The sequence below is a fragment of the Nyctereutes procyonoides genome, unplaced genomic scaffold (genome assembly GCF_905146905.1).
Source record: "Nyctereutes procyonoides isolate TBG_1078 unplaced genomic scaffold, NYPRO_anot_genome, whole genome shotgun sequence".
Lineage (NCBI taxonomy): Eukaryota > Metazoa > Chordata > Mammalia > Carnivora > Canidae > Nyctereutes > Nyctereutes procyonoides.
In genome coordinates, this window is record NW_026575051.1 from 27392227 (window position 1) to 27410753 (window position 18527).

General features: G+C 35.1%; 1 protein-coding gene across 1 annotated transcript in view; it reads right to left on the reverse strand.

Moving 5' to 3' along the window:
• EYS (eyes shut homolog) overlaps positions 1-18527 on the reverse strand; it is a 1553129-nt gene that overhangs the window by 197016 nt on the left and 1337586 nt on the right. Inside the window, exons 31-32 of the mRNA XM_055330595.1 lie at positions 16455-16563; positions 4718-4938 (exon numbers count right to left, since the gene is read on the reverse strand). Coding sequence (XP_055186570.1) covers positions 4718-4938; positions 16455-16563 — 330 coding nt within the window. The remainder of the gene's footprint in view (positions 1-4717; positions 4939-16454; positions 16564-18527) is intronic.

Sequence of the window (18527 nt, forward strand, 5' to 3'; positions counted from 1 at the left end):
TTTGGGATGAGTTTCCTAGCATTTGCAACAGAAGGAACCCTACTTGATACAGAAATGATCCTTATTTTTTTAGCTAAGGTAAAGAAAGTTTTAAAAGATTAGCTAACTTGCCCAAGTTTCACATATTAAATAAGTGACCAAGCTAGGATTTGAAGTCACTTCTTCAGTTTGCTAAAAGGAGCTGCTGAGGGGACTCAAACTGGATTTTTAACTGACTACAATGTGACAAACATGGAAAAACAAAGACACACAAGAAAGACAGGAGTGAAGCAAGGACAAAGTGTGAGGTACAAGGTTCGATGATTTCTGAGGATTCTGAAATCTGAGATTTCCCTGGTTTTCCCATCTCTCCCAGTGACTCAGCAAGATAGGAGATCATGGATGGTCCTTCTTACCAGGCTATTTTAAATTCCAATTATTTATAGGGCCATAATTATAAATCATTACAAGCTTAACATCTGTTTACTGATTTGCTAAAACACTGATATTGCCTATCCATAAGAATAATTTACATTTCATTTCTAAGAATAGTTACTGGTGCCAGGAAACCATGGAAAGCAAACCCAGACTCATGAAGACCCTCAGTTTCAGAAGGTGAACCACCAGGAACTATACTAATTATTCAGCTTTTCCCCGTTAGAATAATCCAAAGTGAGCCCATACTCATTGGGGGTCAAAGTTTCTTATCCATTCCAGCCCTCAACAGGTATTTAATTTTTGAAATTTCATGTTTTCAAATTCATGTTGATTTTTTAAAAAAATATTTTATTTATTTATCTGAGAGAGGGTAGAGAGAGTGAGAGAGCATGAGTGGGGTGGGAGGGAGGGGCAGTAGAGAGGGAGAAACAGACTCCCCACTGAGCAGGGAGCCCAAAGTGGGGTTTGATCCCAGGACCCCAGGATCACAACCTGAGCTGAAGGCAGATGTTTAACTGACTGAGCCAACCAGGCACCCCCAAATTCATGCTGATTTTACATTCTCTTCCATAATACATGTTTGCATTAGAAAAGAAAAACAAACAGAAAACCAGGAGAAAAGAAGAGGGAGTTTAGAAGTCTGCCTGGGTAAGCAACCTCAGGAGTGAGATCAAGTCAGACAGCACAGACAGACCCAAAGGGTGAGAAGGGTTGGAGGACAGTTTGGAAGATCTTGGAAAGATCTATTTTATGATGTGGTAGTGTGGACAAGTAAATAACCTTTGGCTTTGGCCAACAGCACAGATGGGAAGTGAGTTGCCAAAGGCAATAAGCTAGTTCAGATGCATTTTGTTCAAGTCAAGATAGGGCTCAATAGCAGAGTTTCTCATTTCCTCAGTTGAAAAATTTTACACTGTTCCATGTATTCCAAGTATGGGCATGTTTTTGCTGGGGGCAGGGTGCTGGTCATGGTGCTGGTACTTTGTGACTTATTTCCTTGGTCTATGTTCTCTATGGATTGAAGCTGCTCATGGCCTCATTTGGAGTCCTCCTTCAGTACATATTCTAACTCTCCTTATGAGTTGCTGGATAGACCGCTGGAGTGCTCTATTACGGTTGGATATGGGTGTTTTTGATGGGACAGGGAAAAGTGAAGATACCATTCTGATTCTGATCATCCTTCCTGTAGCCCTGGAGCTATCTGTATTTTTCTTATATTAAACTTTTGACCTCCTAGGGGCTGTTCTTATGATCTTTCTGAGAAGTCTATTCTGTTGTTATTCTGGAACTAGCCAACTCCAGTGCACTATAGTGTTGGTGTGCATAAAGATATCCTGGAATGGAAGTCATGGTTGCCATGGACCAGCATGTCCTGGATGCAATAATGCAGAGTAGTTTTGGCAGTTCAGCACCGGCAATCAAGATAGAAATCATGTTGTTTATAGAATGTGAAGAAGTGTTTTATTTGTTGGGTCACAGCCAGCAAGTCACCATTTCGCTAACAATAAGAGGCACATACAGATCTGGAAGACCTTAAAGAGTGCTTGCCAAAATCAATTGACATTTGAGTACATTTCTCTGGGGGAGGGGTTGAGAGGTTGAAAGACTGAGAAATGGATAGAGAAGGCCAGAATAAATTATATGACAGAAAACAGATACATTTTTTTTTTTTTGGGAAAATTTATCCTAAGTCCTAAGGTGCTGATAAAGCTTCCATACTATAGTGAAAGCTTCTGTGTGCAGGATAGTGTCTTGACTATGCATCTTTGTTTCACATACATCTTGCCCCTTAGTTGGTCCTCATGTGATGTTTGTTGAAATAAATCTAAGAGAATGGTGTTTTATGGACCATTTCTATCTATCCTACTAGAATAATTGTCTTTACTTTTATTTTCAAATACATATCTAAGACTGGAAGGAATGTGAGATTCCCTAATTTATGAAAATAAGAGGTTTATTTTATTTAACATGTATTTGGCTTACAGTATCTCAGACAGTTATTGTTGTAAAGTAAAACTCTTAGGTATTTCTCCAAGTTGATGATAGGGACACATACAAAAAATTAGAGTATATTTGTTTTCTATTGCTGCATAGTGGAATTACCACAAAATTAGCTTAAAACAACACACATTTATTATCTTACTGTTTTTCTGAGTCAAAAGTTTGGGCAAGGTTTAACTGGTCTTCTGTATAAGAGTTTCACAAGCTTTGTTCAAGAAGTTGGTTAGGTTGGGGTCTTAATCAAGGTTCAACAGGGGAAGCACCTGCTCCCAAGCTCCCCGTGTTGTTGGTAAAATTTAGTTTCTTGCAGTTGTAGAACTGGGGGCTTCAATATTTGCTGCCTGTCAGCTAGAAGCCATCCTCAGCTCCTTGCTGGTTGTTGGCTGGAAGCTACCCTCAGTGTTGTGTCATATGGACCTTCCCCAAATTGCTCCATGTTTTATCAAAGTTAGCAAGAATCTCCTTGCAAAATGCAGCTCACAATCTTATGTTAACCTAATCACGGAAGTGACATTTCATCACTGTATTGTACTGATTATTCTGTTAGTTAAAAGCAAATCATAGATCTTATCCACCCTTAAGAAGAGGGTATCATGCAAAGGCATGAATACTGGGAGATGGGATGATGAGGACTATGTCAGAGTCTGCTCACCACATATAGAAAGGGAGAAAACACAATTCTTGTCACTTCTATAATTCTATCACTGGTAATATTGACAATATTTATTTAGATTGAATGACACAAATACTTCAGACATTAGAAACTCAGTAAGACAACCTTTTTTTGTGTTTCTGTTTCACTTAATTACACAAAAATTCATTTCCTTCAGGGTTCTAAAGGTGGTTATCTTGCTGGATAATTTTTGCATTATTATATTTTTAAAAATAATTGCCATTGGTTGAGTTCATTATATAGCAGAATACTTCTTAAATAAGACCTTGGTTTTGTTTCCTTCAAAAAAATAACCATGGCCAAGGAAGTTATCTTCACTCAAACTCAAAATTCACTATTTTAAAGTCCTTTAAAACCTTATCTGTTATATTTTTCCTACATCAAATAGGCCCATATTGTTGTTGTTATTTTTCAAATATATAAACCAAGGCACAGACTTGTACAGAGTTAACCAAAAGCAAAGGGTATCTTAGGTACCTCAAGAGCCAATATCCACTTTTTCCACTAAACCATGCTTTTTCTTCAAATTTATTAGGTCAGTCTGTGATTGTTTGGTAAATATATCACCTTGATTTTATCATACCTGTCCTTTGTTCCTTGTCTTTGCTATTTGGCTCTTTCTCATTTTTCTTTTCCTATTCCAGTGATTATTTTCAGAGCCCATCTCTGCCCACCATTTCTTATCGTACTCTTTGATAAAATTTTTCTCTTTCCCACACTATGCACATAGATGTTTACTTTTGTGAAGTCATTAACTACTTGATAGCTTGCCCCTTAGAAACACTGAGGTGAATTAATTAAGATATTTCCTATGAGATTCGGTTAATTTTTCCTTGACTTGAATTAATATAATCTACACATGTTTTAGCATTCTCTCTGTCATTATTTGTAGCCCTGCAATAAAAATTTCTCAGAGCATTAAAGAATTTTGGGAATATGCTCTACACTGTCCAAATAAGACTCCCCCAGGGTTGATTAAGTTAAGACATTTTAGTGGAGCAGAAAGTAATTTTAATTAAAATCTTCTGAGGCTTATAAGCATGATGAATCTTTATATCAAGTCAAAAAGGTATATAGGCTTTTTCTTCCTTGATGTAAAGATTGCAAATAAGGAGAATAAATAGATATAAGTATTCTTCTCCATCTTTTTTTTCTTTTTTTTCTTCTCCATCTTTAATCTTACAGATCTAAGTAGATCTTTTATTTTTTAAAGATGAAGCAAAAAAAAAAAAGAAAACCACAATAAAAATGAATGCATCAAAACTATTATCAATAAATAAGAATCTGTCATTCATATGTCCTCAAAGCAGAACACCATGGTAAAATTATGCTTGGATCCATCTGCAATTGCTGAAATCAGGTCATTCGAAATTGTCAAAATCAAGGCTAGTTACCTAGTTATTTTCCAAGGTCAAGTATTTCTTGACATTGGAGTCACAGTATATAAATTTCTTTGAACGAGCAAGTATTCACCACATGTGTGCATGACCTAGATGATGCATATGCAAACTAAGAGGTTCCAGACCTTTCTTTCCTACCATCCAGGTGAAAATGCTGCTGATTTCTGTTGTTTTAAGAACTTGGAATCATGAAATATAGGTTGGAGATCAAGGGGCTGAAACTAACCTGATGCAGGTGCCATTGTTGTGGCATAGATGATGAGCACACCATGGGACATGGCAGTTCTCAATGTTCTTTCCACGTAGTGCTTCATCAATGATGAAGAATTCTTTGTTGTTTACTTGAAGCTCTTGAATGCAGCCTTTGAACCCATAAATCTGACCTGCATTCTTATGGATCTTAACATTTGCTGGGATGTGGCCAAGGAACATTGATTCAAAATGTATCTATAGGAAAAATAACAAAAAAAATCTTGCAAGTTATGATTAGATTATATGAGAAAGACCTAGAATGTTTTGTTCTATAATGCATGCTTTAATATATTTTACCATGTAAAATGGGTCATAATTGTTACTTACTTTTGTCACCTCTACTAGATGGTAGGATAAGTTACTTTAGAAAAAGGCTCTTATGTTTCTTTTGTATTTTTCACAATATCTAATAAAACTCAGTAAAAAAAAAAGCATTCAGTAAAATTTGCTAATCGATTTCTCTGAAATGTATTTTGGAACTCAAGTGTTTGCATTTTAATATGAATATTACCAAATAAAAACTGATAAAGAAAATAGAAGCTTGTTAACTATTGTTAAAGGGATTGAGTTGTGTTCCCCAAATTTATAGGTGGATATTGTAACCCTCAGTAGCTCAGAATGTGGCCTTATTTGGAAATAGAGTTTATTCCCTGACCAGAATGACAATAAAATCTCTGGTATGAAGTAAACTGTGACTTAATCTCTCTTCCCACACTATAGTAATATATATAAATTTAATTCTCATCATTTATATGAATATAAAAGGTAGTTTTCTCAAACATGAAATTTATGAGTTACCAATGAATTCTGGATGAACTGGTAATGAGACCCTGATCATCATGGCTGTAGGCATATGAAAGGTGCATGCAGCAGCATTTGTGCAGTTTATGTCTCTGATGTTCTTATTCCCAAAACACATTCACACACTCCAAACTGATAGCTGAGAAGTATTTAAATTGACATTACAGGTACACTAAAATGGAAAACTGTCATTGCAAGAATTCTAAAACTAGTGCCAAATAATTAAGTTAAGGCTCTGAGGGGAGGAGAGGATGGGAAATTCTCAGTAATGCCATTTAATGTTTATATTAATATGTTCTGGTTTGATGCAAATGTGCTTTTAGAGAACAGAAGCATGTTCAATTCTAGGAACATCAAAGCATCTCTATGACCCATAATAGATCAAACTAACCCTGTTATTTGAGCTTTTATTCTTTTCTGGTGACTCGAGTTCTGCTACTGAAGGCATTCATTAATTTTTTGTGTGTACTTTATAAAAGGTTCAGATATATAGTCACCCAGAGGATGCCTATTTTTGGGCATAGTGGGGTGGAAGTCTCAAGGAGTATTAAAAGAGCCTTTATGTAATACAGGAGTACATCTAATTGTTTTCACATCCTTTTTCATATGCTAAGTCCATTTATATTAATTACTGTAACAAACTATTAGCAGAATTCTTTTATCATTTAAGATAAGTGACTCACCGCTAATGCAATCTGGAATCTATCATGAACCTGCAGACTCAGCGAATCCAAGGCCATGACCTCTTCTCACCAAGGGTCTCTGACATCTATGTGTATTGATCACACACCTGGAACAGCAAACTCTCTCACAGCTTTGACAAGTGTGCTGTTTTAGCACAAAACTGATAGAGGATGGAAGAATATCCTCCTCTTCTGTCAGCAGTGAGCAGATTTGAGGGAAAGTCTATGGAGCTATCTATGATTTATTAGACCATTAAAAAACACCCAAACAATGAAAGTAGATGGCTCTTGTATTTCTTCTGATCTGAGGCTCAAGCTTCGTTGGAATCCTGAAATGTTTAAAAAAGCTGCTGCCGTTGACTGCACATAGATAACCATTAAAATGGTTGACTTCCTCTATCCCCAGACTCTTAATTATCCAGGAGCTGCCTTTTGTGTGTATAATCATTCCTAAGGAGACAGGTCTTTAAAATAAGTCTTTTCTAATAACTTCTTGTGAATCAGACTATGGAGAATAGAGTCTGACATCAAGATATGATCTTACAAGATAAAACCACAGAGAACAGACATGGATAATCAAGGAGGAATCATCAAGATAATGAAAAATATGAATGGTGCTGAGGGAAAAGAACTCTGCAAAAGAGTGAAATGAGCATTCCCTTTCCTCTCAGAGTTTTCTCTTTAAAGGAATAATATATTTGGCTCTTTTATAATATGTGGGAATGAAACAAGAAGACAGGCAAAAGGAAATAAACTTCTAAAAACCAGAGGTGGAGACAGATAAGAAGCTGTTTTATCTTTTTTTTTATTCCGTTTTAATTTAAATTTGAAAACTGTGTGGAGGTTCCTCAAAGAATTAAAAATAGACCTGCCCTACGACCCAGCAATTGCACTGTTAGGGGTTTACCCCGAAGATTCAGATGCAATGAAACGCCGGGGCACCTGCACCCCGATGTTTCTAGCAGCCATGTCCACAATAGCCAAACTGTGGAAGGAGCCTCGGTGCCCATCGAAAGATGAATGGATAAAGAAGATGTGGTTTATGTATACAATGGAATATTACTCAGCCATTAGAAACGACAAATACCCACCATTTGCTTCAACGTGGATGGAACTGGAGGGTATTATGCTGAGTGAAGTAAGTCAATCGGAGAAGGACAAACAGTGTATGTTCTCACTTATTTGGGGAATATGAATAATAGTGAAGGGGAATATAAGGGAAGGGAGAAGAAATGTGTGGGAGATATCAGAAAGGGACACAGAACATAAAGACTTCTAACTCTGGGAAATGAACTAGGGGTGGTGGAAGGGGAGGAGGGCGGGGGGTGGGGGTGAATGGGTGACGGGCACGGAGGGGGACACTTGACGGGATGAGCACTGGGTGTTATTCTGTATGTTGGTAAATTGAACACCAATAAAAATTAATTTATAAAAAAAAAATAAAAAAAAAAAAAACAAAACAAAAAAAAAATTTGGACATTGGGAGTCTACATACATTTCTGTAATGATATCTTTATTCAATGTTTAGTTTTGTTTTATAGCCTCAAATCTGTATAATGTTTAATAACTTTTTGTTAACAGGAAGGTAATTCTAAAGTAGTTTTTTACTTAATATTAACTATTGGAGTACACTTGTCTTTACCTAAGAATATAATTACTTAGAATTGAAATTAACTGACTTTTATTTGTTTAACAAATTTTAATTTTTAACATTTTCTGAATTGTATGCAGGAAACATCACGTCTTGGAATAGGGATGAATAAGTGGTGTTGGGTAAAATGTTTGGGGAGAAAGATTTATTTAAATAACTTCTTACATATGATTTGTCTTAAATTTTTAAAAATTTACAGTCATTAAATGAAAGGGGATCAAAAGGCAGAACCAGTATTTATTTCAATTCTTTATCTCTTTGCAGTTAGAAGATCTCTCTCTCTCCTCCTCTCCAATAATATAATAATCTGTGATCATACAGTCTCTTCTATCTTTTTATCCCTTTTAGGGGAGGGCCTCTAACATAGTTATCTTGGGATTCTCTCAGAGTTTATAGTAGTGTCTTACAAATAGGAAGTTTAATATAAGTTTGTTAAAGAATCACCTGATTAATGAAACTCAATCCTGTTTTTTTCCTACAATTTCCTATTTATCTTCTAGCCTTCTTCTACTTTATGCTGTCTTAGAACCTTGATGTTTTACTAGATTCAACATATGAGAGGAATATTAATATGGCTTTAATTCTAATATAGCTTTCTATATATCCTTAATATATATATAACATTGAGTGTTGAGTAGTGTTTACATGGAAGTTCTTGAATTTCTTATGAGATTAATATCAAGTAGCTTACACAAAGATTTTTTTTTATAATTTGATAAATAGCAATGAAGTCCTCATTAGTCCCATACTTTATGGTTAAATCTCTGATTCTTAAGGTTCTTTAGGCCAGAGAATGTTCTCAAAATGGTACCTTCTCACTTTGTCAAAGAAGGAACTGAACTTTAGTGAAGCAATCAATGAACTGAGTTGCTACCTGTGAGCATAGTGATATAGGAAAGTGGAAATATTTTAAAAAATGGGATTATTCTTGTCCATAATAGAATTTACTGTAATCTGGGGGATGAAATCACAAATTAGAAAATATAGTATACAGATCAGCAAGATGGCTCCAGATATTTCTTCCCTTAGGGAGACACTAATTCAAGAACAATACATGGACCAAGTCCCTTTGTGAGAAATGAGTAGATAGTTAAGAAGCACTTGTATCCTAGGCGAGTGTGAAATCAGCTGTACTGAGGATGACAGGAAAATCTGTGGCACTCACTGGCCAAAGGTCTCCCCCAGACTCAGTGAGGCATAATTGGAAGAAGACTTCCAGCTCCCAGTTTCTTTCTGGGGAGGGAAATAGAAGACTGAAACATATGTACTATGTGCAGACTTTTCAGGGCCAGCCCAAGGGATGAGTTCCTGTCTTGGTGAATCTAAGTGCTGACAGGGAAGTGTGCCAGGTTGGGGGCTACTGAGAACAAAGGCAAATATTTGGACTAGCATGCATTCACTCACTGTAGACATGAGCTGGAGCTTAGTGGGAAGAGCAGGCAAAACTCCCCTAACTACTGACTTCTCTCCAACAATGGAAAGACCTGAATTCTGCATCCAAAAGAATGGCTTTTTAGGGGGCTGACTGAAGAATGAGTTTGTCTCCCTTGTCTTGGAACACTGACAGAAACTGCCATCCTGTAGATTTCTGGCTGTCACTGAAAATGAAAGAGGGCTGTATGGTGTGTTGCTGCTCCAAAGGACCATGGATGCAGCAGACTGAGGCTGATATGGTTTGGTGGCCTCTTACTGGGGCAGAGCAAGGGAGTAGGGTGGAGAAGAATAGAGTATTTTTCCAACATTCTGACTTTTCTATGGGCTTCTTGAGGGACTGGTTTCTATTTTGCCTGACTTGAAACCCTGACATGACCCATATGCCCTTAGGAACCCTGGGGCTGCTGAGAAAAGAAGAGAATTTGGGGGCTTGTGGAAGCTCCAGAGAATCTGTAGAACCGTAGACACACACTAGAGGGAGCAAAAGATTATGAGCATCTGAAAAAAAAAACAACAACAACCTGGTAAATTCCTATAAAAGGGAACTTATACACACAAGGCCACAGAAGATATATCCATAGAAAGTGCTGAGAGGTTCCCAGACTCTCTAGCTGGGCTGATTGGTGAAGGTCCTTTCTTTTTTTTATTTTTTTAAAATTTTTATTTACTTATGATAGTCACAGAGAAAGAGAGAGAGAGGCAGAGACACAGGCAGAGGGAGAAGCAGGCTCCATGCACCAGGAGCCTGATGTGGGATTCGATCCCAGGTCTCCAGGATTGCGCCCTCGGCCAAAGGCAGGCGCAAAACCGCTGTGCCACCCAGGGATCCCTGAAGGTCCTTTCTTATACAGAGGCAGTCCATAAAGACTGGGAAAGATGTCTGTTTTTTTCAAAGGTGTAGATATCATCATGAATTTTATAAGGTACAGGAAGAAATAGGAAAAATTAAAGGGACAGAATGAATCCCTGGTAACCAATTCTAAAGAAATGGAAGTACCTGACAAAGAATTTTAAAATAACTATCATGAAGATGCTTGATGAATTCAGGAAAATGAAGCATGAAGAAAATGAGAATATCAACAAAGAGAAAATACAGTAAAGAATCAAGCAGAAATTTTGGAGCTAAAGATACAAAGCTAATTGAAAAACTCACTGGAAGGGTTCATCAAACAACTTGATCAAGCAGAAGAAAGAATCAGCAAACTCAAAGATGGGTTTCTTTGAAATTATTCAGTTAGAGCAGCAAAAAGAAAAAAAGACTGAAAAGGAGAGAGGAAAACCTGAGGAATTTAGAAGACACTATCAAATGGATCAATATATGCATTATGGGAGTATCAGAGGAAGAAGAGAAAGAGGCACAGAATACTTACTTGAAGATATAAAGACTGTAAATAAACACGAGAATTTTACATTTACTTAAGTGTTTTCTTACTAGGGTCTTTTAGTTGGAATGAAGACAAACATTGATTGCTGTATTAAAAAAGAAAGATATAATGACTGAAAACACCATAAATTTGGGAGAGAAAATGGGCACCCAGATTAAGAAACTCAAAACTACCACAAGAAAGAACTTTAAGAAGTCTACACCAAGATACATAGCCAAATAGTCAAAAGCCAAAGAGAATTCTGAGAACAGAAAAAAAAAGAAACTTGCCACATAAAAGGGAGCCCCTATAGGGCTATCAATGGATTTCTTGCCAGAAGCCTTTAAAGCCAGAATGCTGTGGGATGATATATTCAAAGTGCTCAAAAATAAAGTTAAAAGATAAAAGTATAAAAACACTTTAACTATAAAATGTGTCAATGTATGCACAATATAAAAAAGATGTAAATGTGAGATCATTATATGAAGTGTGGACAGGGGAGAAGTAAATGATTAGAGCAATTGAAGTTAAGTTGCTATAAGCTTAAAATATATTATTATAATTGTAAGATGTTCTATGTAAGCCCTATGCTAACCACAAATACACTATATATAAAATATATGAAAAAAATGAGAAAGGCATCAAAATATGTCTCACATATACACACATATAAAAAAACCAATGAGATACAAAAGAAGAGAGCAAGGGAGAAAAAGAGGGGCAAAAAAAAATCTATAGGACACAAACAATTAATGAAATGGAAATAGCTTCTTATCTATTAGTAATTTAAGTGTAAATGGAGTAAACTCCCAATCAAAAAACATAAAGTGACTGAGTGGACCAGAAAAATTAAGAAAACCCCCAAGATCCAACTATATTCCACCTATAAGAAACTCACTTTTGATTTAAGAACATACAGGCTGAAAGTGAAAGAATGGAGAGAGGTATTCCATGCAAATGGCAACCAAAAAAGAGCAGTAATGGCTATGGCTATTCAGACAAAACAGACAAGTCAACTACAGTCATAAGAGACAAAAAATGACCTTATATAATGATTAACAGGGTCAACTGGCCAGGAAGATATAACAATTATATATATATATATATATATATACAGCCAATATCAGAACACAGCACTGACTCTAGAACAACATGGGTTTGAACTGCATAGGACCACTTTTATGCAGATTTTTTTCAATAAATATATGTATCATACTGTAAATATATTTTCTCTTCCTTATGATTTTCTTAACAGTATTTTCTTTAGTGTTATAAAAATACAATATATATACAATATATGAATATATATACAAATATGCATTAATCAACTTTTTACATTATCTGTAAGGCTTCCGGTCAACAGGCTATTAGTTAAATTCTGGGAGAGTCAAAATTATAAATGGATTTCAATTGTGTGGGGCCTAATCCCCATGTTCAAGGGTCAACTGTATGTGCAAATTAAGCAATGTACTCTTTTCAAAGGAGCAATGGTTCAAAGAAGAAATTAAATAATTCAGAAAATATCTTGAGACAATGGAACATAATATACCATAACTTATGGGATGTAGCAAATAGTTCTAACAAGAAAGTTCATAGCTTGAAAAGCTTAGTAAAAAAGAAGAAAGACTCAAATCAATAACGTAACTTTATATATCACAGAACTAGACAAAGAAGAATAAATTAAGTCCAAAGTTAGCAGAAAGTATAAAATTATTTAAAAATTAGAACAGAAATAAAATAGGGAACAGAAAAACATTAAAAAAAATCAGCAAAGTTGAGTTGGATTGCTGAAAAGGTCAACAAAACTAACCTTTAGCTACACTAATTAAAAGAAGAGAGAAGATTCAAATAAAATCAGAAATGAAAGATGACATTACAACTGATGCCACAGAAATAAAAAGGACTATGAGATAACTATGAACAATTACACATCAACAAACTGGATAACCTAGAAGAAATGGATAAATTCCCAGAAACCTACAACGTACCAAGAGGAAATCATGAATAAATTAAAAATCTGAACAGATGAATAATAAGAGAAAGAATCTGTAATCAAAAACCTCCTAACAAACAAAAGCCCAGGAACAGATGGTTTCACAGGAGGATTCTACAAAATATTTTTAAAAAGAATTAATACCAATCCTTCTCAAACTCTTCCAAAAAGCTGAGGAGGAGTGAATACTCCAAGCTTATTCTCTGATGCCAGCATCTTCTCAATACTAAAGACAGAAGAAGACATTACAAGGAAAAAAATCTGCAAGCTTATATACCTGATGAATAAAGATGTAAATCTTCAATAAAATACTGGCAAGCCAAATTTAACAGCAGATTTAATTACAAAAGTTATGTACCATGACCAAGTGGGATTTATCCCTGTGATACAAGGATGGTTCGACAGAAAAAATAAATCAATGTGATGTACCACATTAATAGAACAAAGGATAAGGATTACAAGATTAATAGATGCAGAAAAAGTATTTGACAAAATTCAACATCATTTCTTTATAAAAAGACTCAACAAACTCTGAATAAAAGGAAAATACCTTACATAATAAAGGCCATATATGACAATCCCATAGCTAATACCATACTCAATGGTGAAAACCTGAAAGCTTTTTCTCTAAGATCAGGAAGAAAACAAGAGTGCCCATTCTCTCTATTCCTATTCATCATAGTACTGGAAGTCCTAGCAGAACAACTGGGCAGGAAAAAGAAATAAAAGCAAGAAGTTCCCATAGATGACATGATCTTATATATAGAAAATCCTAAAAAGTCCACAAATAATTAAAACTAATAAATAAATTCAATGAAGCTGCAGGAAACAAAATCTACATAAAAAAATCAGTTGTGCTTCTACATGCTTCCAAAGAACAACCTGGAAAGCAATTAAGAAAACAATCTCATTCACATAGAATCAGAGGGAATCAAATAATTAGGAATAAACATAACTAAGGAGATGAATACACTGAGAACTATAAAACATTGCTGAAAGGGATGAAAGAAGATGCAAAAAAGTGGAAAAACTTCCTGTGTTCATGGATTGGAAGACTTAATGCTGTTAAAAGTTCATTCTACCTAAAGTGATCTACATATATAATATAATGCAATCCCTATCAAATTTCCAAAGGCAGTTTTTTAATAGAAAAAAAAAAACCCTTAACAGAGGGCCCAAAATAGGCAGAACAACATTGAGAAAGGAAAACAAACCTGGAAGCACGATACTTCCTGACTTCAAAGCATATTACTAAGCCACAGTAATCAAAAACAGTATGGTTTTGGCATATAGACACATACATACAAACAGCAGAACAGAACCCAGAAATACACTTGTGTGTCTATGATCAAATGATCCTTGACAAGGTGCCACATCTACACAATGAGGAAAGTCATCGTCTCTTCAACAAATGGTTTTGGGAAAACTGGATACACACATGCAAAAAAGTTGAACCTTTACACCATACACAAAAATTCAACTCAAAACTGATTATAAAGACTTACACATCAGACTTGAAACTATACAACTTGAAGAAGAAAACTTAGAGTAAAAGCTTCATAACATTAGTTTTGGCAATGATTTCTTGGATACGGTACCAAAACCACAAGCAACAAAAGCAAAAAAAAGACAAGTGGGGCTATGTCAAATGAAAAAATCTCCACTGCAAAGGTAACCATCAATGACGGAAAAGACAATCTACAGAATGAGAGAAACTATCCACAAACCATATATCTAATATGGGGTTAATATAAAAAATACAGAAGGAACTCCTATGCCTCAATAGCAAAAACAAATAAGCTGATTATAAAGCTCATATTTTCAGGGTAGCCATCATAAAAAAAAAAGCAATAGCAAGTAAAAAGTGTTGACAAAGATGTGAAGAAACTGAAACCTTTGTGTACTGTTGTGGGAATGCACAATTGTGTGGTAACTATATGTGCAACAGTATGAAGATTCCTCAAAAAATTAAAAATGAAGGTATCTTATGATCCAGCAATTCCACTAATGAGTATTTATTGAAAAGAGCTGAAAACAGGATCTTTTTTTTATATGTGTGTTTTTTAAAAAGTTTTTATTTAAATTCTAGTTAGTTGACATACAGTGTTACGTTAGTTTCAGGGGTACAACATAGTGATTCAACACTTCCGTGCAAACACCCGGTGCTCATCACAGGTGCCCTTCTTGATCCTCATCACCTATTTCACCCCATCATCCCCTCCCTTCTGGTAACCATCAGTTTGTTCTCTGTAGCAAAGAGCCTGTTTCTTGGTTTGCTGCTCTCTTTTTTTCCCTTATGCCTGTTTGTTTGTAGCATACTGCATGTTATTCGTAAGAAAATATAGAGCTTTCAATATAAAGAATGGATGACCAGACAGAATGAAGATAAAATCACACTGACTGCTTTACATTGGATTTTTCACAAAACTATGAGTGTTTCATAGATTTTCCACCATTTGAATAGTCTGTGTTTTGAATCTAAAATTTGGCTAACTTGCACTCTAGCATGCCTTTTTAAAAAACTAATGTACAGTTTATATATAGTATATTGATTCGGGTTTATTGTATAATGATTCAACAATCTTATACATTACTCAGTGCTCATCACAGTAAGTGGCCCCTTAATCCCCTTCACCTATTTTACTCATCCTCTTACATGCCTCTCCTCTGGCAACATCCAGTTTGTTCTCTATATTTAAGACTGCTTTTTTTTTTTTGGTCTTTTTTTTCAAAACTAAAACCAATTTTATTCTTACCTTAACTATCCACTTGATAGTTTTCAATCTGCTGGAGCAGAAAATGAAGTACAATAAAGTGTATTATAAGGTAACAAAAAAGCCGACATTGGGAATCAGAAAATCTGGGATCAAGTCTCTTTCTTTATCACTATGAAATTTTGGACATTTGATACTCAATTTCATCAGATACTACTTTGTAAAAGAGATATTCATTCTAACTTTAGAGGGTTCTTGGGACGATCAGATGAGAGAAAAATATATGGCCACAATTTGGAAAATGTGCTTATGCAAATGTTAGCTATTCTTATGTGCTTCCTTAAGATGCTTGTATATACTCAATAAGAGAAAAAAACTACATAGAAAAAAAATGGAAATAAAATGAAATTTCCAATTCATTAAGGCCTTACATACTGCCAGCTCTAATATGCACCAAAATTAGCACTTTGGAGTTCTAATTATACAGATTAACTCTCCATGATGATCAAATGAACCAGGAATTCTTTATCTTAAATATATTTGTGTAAAGTCACACTAAGAAGCATGTAACCAACCACATCATTAAAATTAAAAGAATTCAGCAAATTGCCTGGTCTCTAGAGGGATAAACATCCTCTCTTCTTTCAATTTTCTTCATTCAACGTTTCTAAGAAAAATTCCCTGAGAAGGAACTTTTTAATAGCACAGTATAAGCACTGCCATAGCCCATAAAAATGTAAGTTTTTAAGCACTGCTTTGTATCTTGCTAATCTTTCTAAATTTCTGTGCTGTTTTTCTTAATCAAGCATAATATGTTATATGCAAAGTGTGAGAGGAAAATTAATTTCTTGTAAAATTTAATAAAACTTTGATAGCGACAGGGAGTATTAAACATATTTAATTGTACCTAAGTGTCAGGAATGATTATTCTGGTATTTTGTTGAGAGCTTTTACAAGGAATCTGTTCAATAAAGAAATATGATAAGTGTTTAGTAACTTAAAAAGAAATATTTATTTCAGATATTGAGGGCACACTTTGTCACGTTTGGAACTGGATATTTGCTTAACTACCTGAGAGACATAGGACATCTCTGTGTCTTCCTTCTGTATTGGAGGTTTTCCGTCCGCAGTCATTTCAATCATGCAAGCAATCCGAGGGCTGCCAACAGGGATTGTGTAGCTAGAAATAAAACAGAAGAGGCCATTGTTCTATGTGTAACTGGCAAGAACAGTGTTACTTTGCACATGGATGGTAAGTACTTCTTCAACGAGAGGTACTTTCTGGATCATAATAATCCTGAAATATGGCCCCAACCAAGTGTGAACATTTTAGGATAGATAAAAGATATATTTCTTTTCTAACACTGAAATTTTATTTTCCTTCTTTCCTTCTGTCTCTAAATCAGGACTTGAAATGCTTTCAGAAAGTTAAACCCCCACAAAACAAAAAGAGCTTTTCTCTATATGTAGGTAACAATACATTTTAAGTGCTAACTGTGGTCGACATATGGTCTCACTCATGTAGGAGACTGCTGGACAAGAAACAGCAATGTTAAATGATGCTAAACTGCCTAGGTAGAAATTTTCCCTCCCTGGCCTACAGGGGAAATAGAAATGGAATAAGAAATGAAAGGCTGCATACCCCTGAGCAGTGAGATTACATTGTGATATAGTTATCAGAACTCAGAAAGCATGCTGCTAATGTACTAGCTGGTACTGCATCTCAGAGATAAAGAAAAGTGTAAGGTTAAGGGAATTTGTAGAATGAATAGCAGAAATGACCAATACACAATTGAAAATTTATCACAGTTTACAGAGTGATGCCATCAGATGAAAAGGGATACATACTAAAGTACTTGGCATAAAATTAAATAGAATTTTAAAAGACAACTCAAATAAGATTACCCTATCACTTGTCGTATGTAATAATAGTAACTTGTATTGTTATGAAGTCTATTCCATAGAGATATTAGGCACACATTTACTAATATTAACAGTGGCTCTCTCTGCACTCTGAAAGTATTAATGATTTTAATGCTTTCACTTATTTATATTTTCTACATTTTGGATAATGAACACGCCAACTTTTTATTTTTAATTTTGACCAACTCCCCCAGTTTGTGCATGACTGAGAGCTTTCCCAGGATGCAAGATTTCTCAGGGCTAAAACCAGGTAAGTGTCCAGGATCACTTGGTAATCCTACTTTTAAAAGAAAAAGTGAGTCTTATTAAAAATCATTGGTTAAATCATTTATCAGTATTTTTTTTAAATTAACTTTGGAGTCTCAGTTTAATGGAAAATACAAATCAGGACTTTTTTCTTTCCTTCCTTGCTCCAAAAGGGACAGCTGTCGTGCTGGTTTCCTCTTCCTCCTTACCTAGAATACAAATCTGATATGGTCCTTTTAATACATCATTCCACTACTTTTTTTGGCCTCTGCTCTAGTTTACCAAGGTCACTTTTAATTTCGATCAGATCACTGTTGAAAATTCTTCCATTCTAGGAATAACCTCTACAGCGTTCCACTTGTGCGAATTATGTATTGTAGAGATATACGAGGCACATATGTCATTATAGTTGATACGGGCAGGTAGACCTGTACAGATGCTTTATAATGCAGATGTGGGAAATATTTCTCAGGGAACGCACATGTCCTTATTAAGAAATAGATCTCTTTTGGTTTGTTTCATTCAGTGCTTGTTAAAATCTAACCATATACTGCAAAAGTATATGGTTTTATAGAAGGAAGCCACTCTATCTGCTTTCTATTACCCCCTTCATATCTTCCCCTGACCCTTTCATCAAATGGTAGATTCTATTGTCTTGCTTGATCTATGCACTATTTTGGAAATCGATTCTCTAATTCTACCAGAGGTTTTTCTATATGTAGATTCTTATCATGCTCATTTTTATAATGTTTCATATTTGTTTATAGACTAAATTGTGTGATAAGAAATGAAAAAATGCTGTATAAACAAATTAGACATTATGCTACATAAATCATTTGAGGAAAGATCTAAGTACATATCCTTTATGCCTCTCAAGTATTGCTGAGGCCAGCCAAGTCTAATGATTTAAAGACTTAAGGATCATATTTTGAGATAATCCATTGACTGGCTGAGTGATCTTAGGCAAACCACTTA